This window comes from Callospermophilus lateralis, chromosome 6 (genome assembly GCF_048772815.1).
Source record: "Callospermophilus lateralis isolate mCalLat2 chromosome 6, mCalLat2.hap1, whole genome shotgun sequence".
Taxonomy (NCBI): Eukaryota; Metazoa; Chordata; class Mammalia; order Rodentia; family Sciuridae; genus Callospermophilus; species Callospermophilus lateralis.
The window spans coordinates 62,411,935-62,426,554 of NC_135310.1; the positions used below are offsets into that span (position 1 = coordinate 62,411,935).

The following is a 14,620-nucleotide window of genomic DNA, read 5'->3' on the forward strand; positions in this document are numbered from 1 at the left end:
TTTCCCTTTCACCTCTGTCCCTATGGAGGGGAGATTGCCCTCCTTATGCAGCAGGTAATGGTATATTTGTTTCTTGTGCAGTGCAGTTGTGCCAGATTTTTACTATTGAATTTCAGTGTTCCTAGAGTCACTCACCTCTATATGCAGCTATCCATGTGTTGCTTTTTTTTTTTTTTTTGTGACAAGTGAGTGCCATATGCCTTTGTCCATCCATTTTATCAATCTCCCCATGTTTAAGGTTTTGGGTTCTAAGTTGTGCGCTCTCTCTCTTTCGCTCTCTCTCTCTCTCTCTCTCTCTCTCTCTCTCTGTGTCTCTCCAGGATTTTTCTTACTTTTCCTCCTTGGAGATTAAAATCAGGTGGACTTTACAACTAAAGTATATCCTCAGCCCTTTTTATTTTTATTTTGTGGCAGTGTCTCACTAATTTGATCAGACTTTTCATGAACATGGGATCCTTCTTCTCAGGCTCTCAAATATTTGGGATTACATTTGTACACAATGGCATGTGTAATATTCTTCATCTTCTAATGGATTCACAAGTTGAAATCTAAATTCTAAATCATTTAAAGATATGCTAATGATTTAAAGAAATGGGTAATGGTTTATTTGAATTGATATTTGGCTACTAACCAAAAATCTAATCTCTGTATCTTTGTCTCTGTTTCTCTCTCGCATGCGCTTGTGCGCTCTCTCTCTCTCTCTCTCTCTCTCTCTCTCTCTATCTCTCCCCCCAAATACATATACTGAAATCTGCACAGTAGTATGATTTTTGAAAAATAATTCAGTTCATCATATATGTGTATGTGTAAGTGTAGGTGTGTGTGTGTGTGTGTGTGTGTGTGTGTGTGTATGTACTTTTTCATATAATTGTTTTACCTTTGTTCTAAAAACAAGAAGTACTCTATCCTAGCACAGGAAACTTTTAGCATAAACTTAAGAGCTTACATTACTCATTCTCTGTTGCTTAGGAAGTTAGTATTGCAAAAATGAGGGAGGGGGCTGGGGGTATAGCTCAGTTGATAGAGTTTTTGTCTCCCAAGCACAAGATCCTGGGTTCAATCCCCAGCACCAATATGAATAAATAAATAAACAAAAAATTAAGGGAGATATTTATTGTTGGGAATTCACATCCCAATTTACAAGACCAATTATCTCAAGATATTATACCATTAAATACAAGTTAATTTAAGATACATATTTTGGCCAATAGGATTATATATTCTTCTTAGATTCCTTATCTGTAGTGACAAAAATAATATCCACTTTGAGTAAACTTATGAAAATATGAATTTGAAATACATTATTGCTATTTGTAGGTATTAACTCATAAGCAAATCTTGTAACAATCTCCCAAAAGTAATCAATAATAAGAAAAGGGACTTACATGATCAATTAGTTCACGAACCATTCCATTCCACTGTCCGTTGGCATCATCCTGGGCTCCATATTTCCCATCCTCCACAAGTCTAATCTCATATGTAAAGCCAAGGATTGTAGATAACTCTCTGAGGAGATCAATGCAATAGCCCTCAAATCGGTCATTCCCATAGAGAGGTTTGTCAGACTTCTTAAACAGGACATAAGGTTCTTCCTGGAAATATTGAATATAAAGGAAGAAAATATCAATTAATCATAAAATTTAGCATCAGAATGACATCTCTATCTAGAAGATAGAAAAATTTGCATTAATTTAAGATGATTGTCAACTTAAGCTTCTAATTGTATATAATATAGTTTGAAATATTAAGAATGGAGATACTTGGATGGTTTAGGAAATGTTTGTGTTTCAAAAAAGAATGTTTAGTTATAAAAATCCCACCACAGGTATATAATAAAAATATGATATATTATCTAATACCATGTATTGCATTAATAATAATAAATAATATAATGTGACATGTGATACATGATATAGAGTATATAATGTATAATTTCACCATGATTACAATATCCCAATTTGAATTATGCCACTTAAGCAATATCTAGTATATTGTTTCAGTGATATCTGTGGATGAAATGAATGAAAAAATTAATTGACTAATTGATTGCATACTCGGTGTTTGGAATTGGAGTGATATGTGTGTATATATGATCACATATCCTAAAATATGAATATTACAACTATTATATTGAATTATAAGAGGAAAAAATGGTAGTTACTTTAAAATATAGAGAAAGGACCTAATATTTATCAAATGCTGATGCATTCATATAAAATCACTTTAAAGAGCCAGTCCCCTCTCCTACAAGAGGAATCACTGAACAATGAATATTATAATATAGGGAAAGAAACATAATACATTCTCAAACAAATAGGACATGTAACTTTAGATTCTAAGTGGTGCAAAAACATAAAATATGTCAACAAGATGGAGAACAACTGAAAGTTACTTGGTAAGATAAGAGAAGATGACACAAAATTAATATACCTCGAAATTAATATACCTCGAAGTCAAGAGATAAGATGAAACCTAAAATACAGGAGGTGGAGTCTAGCCCTGTGAAACTGTGAAAAAGATACATTTCAGGTCAAAGATATAGAAAGCAAAAAGAGATTTGTATGACATTGTAGAGTTCCAAGAAGAAGACAATAGTCATCATTGTGACTAATGTCACATCCAGTAAATAAGGGAGGTGAACACATGAGAATGAAAATTAACTCCGTGAGTCTCTAACAAAATAGGCCCTATAAAAATTTTTAAGTTTACCTAAGTGCAAAAAGCATTCCTAGGTTTTAATGTGGGCACATGGAACACGGTATAGCTGACGGTGCTAGAGCTCTGCCCAATTCATTATTCTCTCCCCTCTGGTTCCTGTAAATCATGAATCTTTTTAATACCTCCAGAGTGTCGCCTTTTTCAGAATGTCAAATAGATGGAATCATATAGTATGTAGCCTTTTCAAATGAGTGTATTTCACTTGATAATATGCATTATAATTCCTCAATGTCCTTTCATGGCTTAGTAGCTCATTTCTTTTTAGTGTGGAATAATATAACATTATTTAGACGTACTATAGTTTATTTGTCCACTGACCTAATAAAGAAAAAAAAAATGGTTGCTTTTGAGTTTTGGCAAACATACATAAAGCTGCTTTACATATACAAGTGTTCTGGTTTTTGTGTAGAAAAGAATTTTCAGTTCTTCTGGGTAAACACCAAGGGGCATGATTGCTGGATCATATGTTAAGAGTATATTTAGTTTTACAAGAACCTACCAAACTGTTCCAAAGTGGCTGTGTTATTTTGAACTCCCATCAGTGATGAAGGAGAGTTCTTACTACTTCATATTCTCAAAACATTTGTTAATGTAAATGTTATGGATTTGGGGTATTATTAATGGTATATGAAACATCTCTTTATTCTAATTGTAATTCCCTAATGACCTAGGATGCTATGTTTGAAAATAGTTTTACTAGATAAAGAGATTTGAACCTACATTTTTAAAAAATCTCATGATACATAGTTTTCCAACTATTCTATGTTGCTTTGATCACCATCAATTCATTTGGGAGGCAACCATACATGCAAGATTCTTATATGGAATTATGTCAAAATATAAGAATCACAAACCTAATTGCTAGATATTTAGGCTTAATATAAGGTGAAAAGATATTTAGGCTTAATATAAGGTGAAAAGACTGTTAGGATCAAGTCTGAGTTTTATGTAGCATGAGACCACATATGAAATTTATTTCTTAGTAATACACAGAATACTACAAATATGACAAGATGTAGTATCTTTTGACCCCAGGGATTATTAATGTACATTTACGTTTCTAATCTTCCTTTCTAATCTTCCTGGCCTCCTAGTTCTGTAAGTTAGAGTACACATTTCTGTACATCACACTTTAAATGCCCTTGTTGTGTTGGAAAGAAAAGAAGCAAGCAGCACTCTTGTAATGGGTATTCACATTGCAGGCAAAATCAAGTGTCTCTTTTTCTGGAACTCCCCAACAATTTTTAAAATTCTCTTACCATAACACTTACCACATTGAATAGTGAGAATAATTTACACACATTTCTTCTGAACTAGACTTGAACAATTTATCCAGCAAAATAACGGTTAACTTTACATCGAAAGCACTAAATAAACCATAAACAAAATGAAGTTAAGTGAAGGGCAATAAATTACTATGGTCAATTGGGGAAGACAAGGAAACCTACATTTGAAGGCAAACTTTGTGAGACAATTATAGGCTCTTACTAGGTACAGGCTTGGTAGTGGCATCTATCCTCAGGTCCCTAAACCATAGGAAGAAAATTAAAGACCTGAGGAAACAACATATTCCCCTGCAGAAGAGGGGAAGTCTAAGGATACCAGATTGGTGGACTGCCAATCAAATGAAGGACATAGGCATAGTAGATTAAATGCTTACTTCATACTTTGGTTTTGGATATTTTATTATTTATAAATAAATAGATGGGTTTTTAAAATTTTAAAAGGCACATAGATTGACAAGTTGTTAACCTCCAAGCACTAAGCAATAGCACTATAATTTTTCAAGTACTTACTGTGTGCCAGATTAAGTTTTTCACTTTAATTCATTTATTCTTCATAACAGCTATTTAAAACCAATGGATTAAGTTTTTCACTTTAATTCATTTATTCTTCATAACAGCTATTTAAAACCAATAATATTACTATTTTCATTTTACAGATGAAAAAAATGAAAGAAAAGGAGCTATTGTGGTTTAGATAGGAGGTATATGCCAAAAGCTCTATGTTAATACAGGAGATAAAGTGATTAGATTATGACAGCCATAACCTAATTAGTAGATTCCTCTGCTTCAGAGTTTAATCATTTCAAAGGACTGTCATATTGGGTGATAACCATAGGCAGGTACGTTAGGGATGGAGGAATCAAGTCACTGATGGTACACCTATGTGGTTTATATTTTATCCCTGATGAGATTTCTATCCCTCTCACTGTCTCTGACTCCCAGCTGCCATGAACTGAGCTATTTTCCTTCACCACACCCTTTCACTATGACATACTGCCTGAGTCTTAGGCCCAGAGCAATAGAATCAGTTGACCATGGACTGAGACCTCTGAGATCATGAGTCAATATAAACTTTTCCTCCTCTAAGTTGTTCTTGTCAGGTGTTTTGGTCACAGTGATGAGAAACTTACTAGTGTTAGTGCTAAGTATCTTTTTTTCCCCTTGCATATGGTCAACTGCCTGCCTACAACCCAGGTATTTGAACTGCTGGACCACCTACCACCATACTGTGCTTCCTCCATTAAATGTATTTCAGTGATAATTTCCAAACTTTACATGAATGCAAAATTTTTACATTGCTCACTATATAACTGAATATATGTTGTATGGTTTTATGGGATTTTTAATCAACTGGGATTTGGTACTGGACTATAATGTATACAAAACTGTATTACTGTTTGAACAACATAATCAAGAAAACATTGTAGAAGTGAATAAGAAGTCAATATGTAATTCAGAAAATTCATTTTCTATATAACAAATGATTGCTTTTCTAAATTAGAACATATCTTTTTTTAAATGGAGGTACTGTTAAAATTTCTGAAAATAGCTCATATTAAGCCCAGCAGAATTAGTTAACAAAAATGAATATCTAAACAAAACGTTCCTGTTCATATTATCAAATCTCATTGTCTCTATTTTTTTTCAAAATGTGTATTGCATATTTTCATATAAAGTGACTTAACAGTGGAAATAATACAATGGAATTAAGGATTTCTAAAAAATGTGTGAGGTATATAAGGAATATGTATGTGTGTAAGGAAAGAAAACAGCAAAATAGTTCCAATTATTATGGTATTTAAATCTTTTTAACCCAACTTTCCTACTAGCCATTCTACCTAATAATTTGATTTTCTTCATCTATAAGCAAACAAGAAAACTTCTGATATAGGCAAATACATTTTTGATCCCTGTGAGATTAAAAAAATACAATTTAAACATATGTTTTAAATAGCTTTGAACTTCCCAGGAGAAAAATATACATGGCCTGAGTGCATCTTTTTAGTATTTATGAATCTCTAGCCTGTCAAGTATTACTTTACTTTTCTCATATTTAATTCTGATAAGTAAGACACAGTTTTCCAGCTGTGATTCCTATCTCTAGCTACACTGTGTCACAAGATAGTTTTACATCAAGTTATGACTCTGCTTTAGACTCCCTTTCCCTGTTTCACATAGCACAGGGATAAATAATAACCTCATGTAAGAAAAAAGAAAAATGATACCAGAAGCAATTACTGTATCACAGACTGAGTTCAATGAATAATATGATAAAACTCTCCTGGGCAACTTTTCTGATTTCTCATATAGTCTTAAATCTGCACATCAGCATTTGCTAGAGGTAAGGCACTTCATTCTACTGGCATCTGTAATAAGGAATTTTCAGCATTTCTTCTATCCACTCCAGTTTAAGGAACCTACCAATAACTCACGTATTTTTATCTGCATTAGACTGGGAGTTGGCACAGAATGAACCTAAAATGAAGTTCTGAGAAGGTAAAATATGTTTTAAGATTGAAAGGAAAAAAAATGTTTTATTTAAATATAATAAAGTATTTAATAATTTTAACATATTTAACTCATAGTATCTCTCTGCTCTTATCTAAATAGTTCGAATTTTCTTTTTTATGTGTTATCCCTCAACTATTATTGCCTTACACATGCTATTCACAACACAGGGACATAACAACATAAATTAATTTTAACATGCTATGTACAAAATAGCTGATTAAGACTAAACTGATTAATGTATTTTTATTAAAGACTGTATTGAACTCCTCTTTTTCAGCACTCCTGTAGAGGTTAGGTTTACCACAGTGAACAGTGAGAAACAAAACAACACCAAAAAATCCCACCTTTATAAAACTTCCAATCTAGGAATAATTTTTTTTTACACAATTTCTTTTTTTTTAAAGAGAGAAAGAGAGAGAGAGAATTTTTTAATATTTATTTTTTAGTTTTCCGCGGACATGACATCTTTGTATGTGGTGTTGAGGATTGAACCCGGGCCGCACGCATGCCAGGCGAGCGTGCTACTGCTTGAGCCACATCCCCAGCCCCTAGGAATGAATTTAAAATGTTCACATATTATATACTATATATTATTACTTTCTTGTATGTGTTGCTTCACTAATTATTAGAAATGGAGAACTTCCATAGAAGTCATTTTGAGAGTACTATGAGTCCTGATTTTTTGTGTGTGTTCTGATGAATTCTAGAACATGTGACACTGTGGCCCTCAAATCATTCATGTGGGAAAATAGAGACATATTCAGGCATTCCCAGTCTGGTTCTGATTTACCCTTATGATCAAAAAAAATATTTCATGAAATTTGTTTTTGACTACCAGTTGAAAATCTAGATGCTTATAGGTTTCAAAGCATTTAAAAGGTATTGTTAATGCCTCTTAATTTTTCCCTTAATTAATAAAAAGGGATGAAAAATCAAAACACTTAAAAAAACAGCATTCTTATGGCTGAAATTAAAACCACACAATGGTTACAATAAAAATAAAATAAGGTTATGGAGATTAAAACAAAACTGAGGGCTTGGATTGTGGCTCAGTGGTAGAGCGCTAGCCTAGCACAGGCTTGACCTGGATTTGATTCTCAGCACCACATTAAAAAAAATAAAGGCATTGTGTTGTGTCCATCTACAAAAAAAAAAAAAAAAGAAGAAGAAGAAGAAGATCTTCTCTCTCTCTCTTTTTCTCTTTTTTTCTCTCTCTCTTTAAAAAAAACTGAGCATGAAAGCAGTAAATCATAAATAATAATGAAACAAATGGTTTTTATGAACTGTAGAAATCAAGGAAGGCCTAAGAACTTAAGAAGTTGGTTGGAGGTGAAAGGCTGTTGAATGGGCATCATGAAGCCAGGGCATTGGTGCTATGGAAATCAGCTGGGCTGCAGGAAGGGAGTCAGCTCATAAAAACCACAAAATTGACATCTTAACAGAAGCCCCCCCCCCCATAAAAAACTTCAACATCTTGCTATGGGGTATTCAATAAAATGCAAAGTGTAAAATTATACCTTTTAAAGGAGATTGATGATGATAAGACATTACCAATTATAGCAACACCAAGGAGATGGAATAAAGGGTAACTTTCTGGTCTTTCTACTTATACCTTATACATTGAATTTCTCCAGATCTTCTCTTGCCATCGTTCCCTCACCCAAGCACTAAGGCTAAAAATTTGAAAAGTCTTCTTTGCTAGGTAGAATAGTTCAGTAACGATTAGTTGCTTCTCTTAACATTCTTTCCAATCTTGTCTAGTGCCATTTTTGTTTCATTGCGGTCAACTGAAGATCCTTATTGGGTCAAATTCTTCTGGGTATATTTAATTTTAGGAGTGAATATTTTATTAAATGACAAAAATACCCAATAAATTTTACTAATGCTGATAAAGAAATATAAGCAGAATAAAGGGAAATGTTCAAACAAGATAAATATTTATTTAACAAATAAGTACAAACTCACTTTACATATGTGACTATGGCCTACCCCTCTGGTAAAATAAACAAAACTTCTGAATATATTTATAACTCATAATGTATGAATTTGGCCAGGTGAGAAAGAAACAGCTTGCAATAATAATGATCTCCAATACTAATAGATGTTTTCATTTGGCAAGTTTACAGGTTTTAATTGGCTATCACCTTTCAGATCTATAAATAAAAGTGGCCCTAAGAGTGACTTATAAGTGAAAACTGTAAACTCCAAAAAGGATCAGTAGATTACCAGGTTGAAATTTGTATATTTCAAGATTTTATTTGAAGTTTAACAAGATTCACATAAACCTTTCCATTTAATAACCTCATGCTAAAATATATAAGTGTAGCATATTTTAGTGCATTTCTTCATTCATTCATTTACCAATACATCCATCAAGAAATTCATAAAACAATTATTTTATGTAAGTCTGAATACAGATTCCAGAAAATTTTACCTTCAAACTAAAGTCTAAATATTTTCAACTTTCCAGATGTTAAAGTCACAACTACTCAGCTCTGTCTTTCTAGAGTAAAAAAAAAGCCCCAGAAGCATTGAGTACGCTGACAAAGATGATCACAAGAAAGTTTAGATAACTTTTGAATTTAATAGAAATCTACCACAGCTAGGGGATGCTTTCTGATGAGGAAAACAAACAAACAGAACTTTAGTAAGAGGTCTCCTTTTGGGATAAGAAATTAGCTACTAGTGTTCATACAACAAGGTGAATATACTATAATCCATGCACATGTATGCTTTAAACTGGTTAAAATTATAAATTTTATTTTATGTGAATGTTACCTTGACACGAAACAAAACAAAACATCATGTACTTAGGACTTAGTTCTCTGGTTTTAGTTTTTGAAACACTTTATCAAGAAAAAAAAAAAAAAATGGTCAGGCATGGTGGCACACGCCTGAAATCCCAGCAGCTCAGGAGGCTGAGGCAGAAGGATTGAGAGTTCAAAGCCAGTCTCAGCAAGAATAAGGCACTAAGCAACCTGTTTCTAAATAAAATAAAAAATAGGGTTGGGGATGTGGCTCGGTTATAGAGTATCCATAGGTTCAATCCCTGATACCACCCTCTTACCAAAAAAAAGAAGAAAAAATAAACTAACATATGTCCTGTGTCCATCAATTGCTCTGATACATGATATACACGGTATAATTACGAGCTATTCTTTTATAAACAAAAGAACATGCTGAGTGTAAGTCCTGAGCATAATTGTTTAAGAGAAAAACTTTTATGCTATGTTTAAATCCAAGCTAACTATTTAAAACTAGCCAACACCTAACACCTAGAATTATATTGGTGTTATGGAAAATTATATTTATTCTATTAATTTGATCAGACAAAACCACTGCTAACAGCAGTGCACTGTTTTCCAACACTAGTCTCATTCACAAACTGTAGAGTATTTCTAGAAGGAGTCTTCCAACACAAATTTACACCTATTTTTCAAATAATTATGAAATAATTATTTCCCTTTATTCTGTCTGAAAACTCTCCCATGTTTTACTTATTCTTGCTTTTTCTCAATACTGAAAGTTAAATTTCTAATAGTACAAATAAAATATAATTTCCCTCTAAGAATAGATTTGTGGTGGCTATTGTATGATTCAATAACTTTATATAAGAAAACTAATAAATTTAGACATAATTTTTCAAATCTCATATTTTAACATTTTCCATTTTCTTATAAAAACATGCTTTTGATTTTAAATTTCAAATTATCATCCAATAAGTCTGTCTTTACTTTCTTTTCTCTTTGATTATTCCCTATAAAGTGAAAAATTGGGTATCTATCTAGTAATTTCATTCATTCATTAAAAAACATTTAATAGATTTACAAAATGTTCCAGGCATTGTTCCATGTCATAAAGATGAAAGGACTAATAAGTCATGATATCCTATGCTTAAGAAACATAATAGTCTAGGGAAAAAAAAAAAGAAAGAAAGAAAGAAAGAAAAAAAAACGAAAAAGAAAGAAAAGTTAACAGTTAAGTATAATACAGCCACAAGGAAATAGTTTTTAAATTCAGCTCTCAGTTCTAGCTGTACATTGAAATTTTTAAGTGATCTTTTCTGTAACAATTAAATAAAACTAAAATGAGAATATTGAAATCTAGGATCTACCCCCAGTGATTCTGATCGAATGCATCAAGGGTGTCACCCCTAGCATCATTTTTTAGAAAAAAACAAACAAATAAACAAAAACTTCCTAGGTGGTTTTAATGTGCAGTTGGGCCAGCATCAGGGATGTGTAACCTGTGTGGTGGTACAGGGCCCAACAGTTCAAAGGCTAAATAGTTGAGAATAGCAATATTTTATGCTCTGCTGGTCCCTTTTGAAATCCTTAATAATTGCTTTTTATTTAAAAGACTCCTTATTTTCATTGGTAATGGAGGGGGGATAACATGGTTGGACTGATGTGCAGTCAGGGGAAAGAACTACTGAGTTAAAAAAAAAGAAGTGGAGAATATAGTTATTTTTAGAGAAAATGATTCATGTGAATGTTGGAAAGTATACCTAGCTCTGTATGACATGTGAAAAACACTGTCAAAAAATACTTAGAAAAAGTGTGTGGAGCAAAAGAAAAGTGGGGGGAGTGGGGTACAAAATCATGAAAGCCTAAGTTAGGAAACACTTATTCCTACAAGTTCTGAAAAGCTATCTAGATAAAATTTCTGTTGAACATCATTATTTGAACTCATTTCCTGCTTAGAATGGCATTCTTTTTCCTCAGATTATTTTATGCCTCTACCTAACATCAATTTTTGTATAAGAAATTAGGTTGAATATGTTTTGCTAAATGACTCAAAATTAGAGTTTTCAATCATTAAATTTTGCTTTGCTTTGTTTAGTTTTAATACATGTAACAATTTGAGCTTAGAGCCTCCCTGGTCTTAGAAAGAAGCATTCAATGTTGGCCATCCTCTAGGTGTATTCTGTATGTCCACAAAGGATAGAATACTGATTAAAAAAAATTTTATTAGAATAAAACCTACTGTCTGGCCTTCTACCCTTATTGCACTCAAAGTTATCAGATACTGGCAAACCAACCCTTCAGTGTTCCTGAATATGCATGTATAACAGCATCCAGGTCAATGAGGATTAAATTTCAGCTACTACCCTTGGTAATCAATAAAATTTTTTAAAAGTTTATTGAGTAGCTATCATTTGAAGAGAATATTTTGCTTTATAACAGAATTACTTCTCTCGTGTAACTTTTTATCTAGTTGGAAATAGGAAATTAACACAGAAAAAAATTTAAACTAATAATAAAGTTTTAATATAAGTGTCTGAGGAATACATCATATAAATAAAAACATCATATAAAAATACATCATATAAAAAAATGAGAATATTGAAATCTAGGATCTACCCTCAGTGATTCTGATTGAATGTATCAAGAGTGTCACCCCTAGCATTCTATTCCAGAGAACAAAAAATAAAACTGTCTCAAGGTAGTCAGATAAACCATCTCAGAGTAAATACTATCAGAAAAAAAGAGACTGTAAAATGATTACAAATTAGATAAATGGAGAGAAGTAAGATATTTCAAGAAAAATTAATTGATAATATATACAGAAAAAAAATTAGTGGTACATAGCCTGAAAAAGAGGAATGGTAGCTCATAAGAGAAATAAGTCAATTAATGTGTTAGAAAGCCCTTTGAGAACACAGTAAATAAGAGCACAATTTGTTATGTTAAATTTTGCATTAACTTAATCCATTGAATCTCACCACTTTCTGATAATTTCCTGCAAGAAAATTTGTTACATATTTTATAAATTTTTATCTCTAAAAAGAACAAATTTCAAGTCACATGTTATTTTCATTCTGACTTTAAAAATTGGGCAACTTGCTCAAAATAAATGAACTACTGGTGATAGACTCAGGATTCAAATCTAGATTTTCTAATTTCCATTTGTCACTTCAACTTGTACACTTTACCCAAAACTCTTTTCTGAGCTCAATATTCAATTCAGATACCAAGTGTTATCTAACTCTATAAAGGATCTGAACCTCTGCTAACCATTGGTCAGGTAAGCAGTACACAAATTTGTATGTATAACAAAATTCCATCATAAAAATTTTTAAAGCCTTCTAGTATAACTTAGTGTTTTTCCGTTGTGTATTCTTCTAGGAAAATATGTTACAGATTTTGAGAAAAATGCTGTATTTAAAATTTTTGGAAACTCTACATATTTGCAACTCTTTAAGATATTCATAATAAATATTAACTTATTAAAGATTTAAGGCTAAATAAAATTAATGAACTTTGTTTGACCAGTATTTTATAAAATTTACTTAACTGCAAGATAGTTTTAAGGATATGCCTGTATGATGCACCTAATAGAATTATAGACCATAACCTGAAATTCTGGTATAACCATATAGTAATCATGGAATGGCATCGCTACAGGGCAAAGAAAATATACACTGTGTAATGAAAGTAGTATTTTGTTTCTGAACAAGGTCAGAGAGTACCATACTTGCTAACAATTGCAAATTTGAAAGTTTGAAAGAGCAAACAAAAATTCAGATTTTTTTGTTTTGTTTTTAGGAATACAAAGCAATGGCCAACATGAAAATAAATACTTTATGGTCTTGGTCTCTAATTTCATTTGAGTGAGTCATAAGTATTCATATAAACTGAAATGTTTTCCAACAGCTGTGCGGCAAAGGCTTTTTCCTAATAGTTATCAGATGAAGTGTGAAAAATAACATAGTTTTACTCTAACAAGGTAGCATAATAAATGTGTGAGGTTTTTGTTTTGGTTTCATGTATTAAGAATTATACATAGAACTGTAGCTAAGAGAGCTCAGAATATAAAATTTATAGGATTCTGGTTATGGATATTCATTTGTTTAGTCATGTGCTTAATGACACTGTGTATAAACTTCATGAGAAGCACACCTAATAAAACAATTGATAGATAAGAACATGAGACTCATCGTTATTCTGGATTTGTAGGCAAAATACACTCTTTTCAGTGATTCTTGAAAAGTAAAATATATGAGTTTTCTGCCAGGGAAAAAGGTGTCTCTTTCTTTTTAAATTTCTATGGTGGGTTACATTGGAGTTAGGATATACAAACTATCATTAAGAACACAAAAGAAATCTCAAAGAGAAGCAATTAGGTATCAATGTCAAATAATCAGGTGGTAGCTGAAAACACAAAGATCATGACCTGGGAGGGGGGAAATGCATGTATATATACATGTATATACATATATATGTATGTATGTGTATATGTGTGTGTATGTGTGTGTGTGTGTGTGTGTGTGTGTGTACGAAGTTAGGTTCAAAGCACGTGACATAACTCAGGATTTTATTGGTCTTAAATGTCCCATGGTTTTCATCTTACAAACACCATTCCCCATATTTACAAAGGACTTTTGAGCCTGACTCAAAGTATAGTACAGATAGTTCCTGACTTAAGGATTGTTTGACATACAATTTTTTTATTACTATAATATAAAAGTAATACATTCTTAATAGAAATTGTCCTTCAAATTTTGAATTTTGATAATTTCCTGGGTTGGCAATTTGTAGTATGATATCTAACAAAAACTGGGGATTGGCAATCAGCACAGATCTCCATCAGCTGGTCAATCATGACATAAAAAACAGACACTGCATAAATTGTGATGTTTGTAAGTCAGCTGTATTAAATAAATTTTGACCTAGGATATTTTCAATTAATGATGAGTTTCTTCTTAGAGTAAATCAAGGAGAATCTGTATACTTCTTTCTAACCCAGACTCTTTTGATCTTCCTTGAAAACTCTGAATTTATATTTGCTTCTCAAGCCAAATAGAATGAAATATTAGGAAACAATCAACAAAATTAATATTAGGAGAGGAGAGAAATGTGTACTGGAGTAAATTCACTGAAAACACATTTTTTTATAATGAATAATCACACCAATGTGCATGATGCCAATTACCACCTTTTATAATATCTCACAACCACATCTCCAGCCCAGATCATTCTTCTGTGCTCTGACACAATATATCTATCTACCTGCCACCTAGATAAATGCATCATAACAAAATTAAGTGCAATATGTTCAAAATTGAATTATTCCTGTATTACCCCAATTCTACTTTTTCTAGT

The 14,620-nt window shown here is 32.0% G+C and overlaps 1 protein-coding gene across 2 annotated transcripts in view; it reads right to left on the reverse strand.

Moving 5' to 3' along the window:
• Grik2 (glutamate ionotropic receptor kainate type subunit 2) overlaps positions 1-14,620 on the reverse strand; it is a 645,182-nt gene that overhangs the window by 239,271 nt on the left and 391,291 nt on the right. For both annotated transcript variants that reach the window (XM_076859896.2, XM_076859897.2), the window contains exon 10: positions 1,386-1,592. In XM_076859896.2, the coding sequence (XP_076716011.2) occupies positions 1,386-1,592 (207 nt within the window). The remainder of the gene's footprint in view (positions 1-1,385; positions 1,593-14,620) is intronic.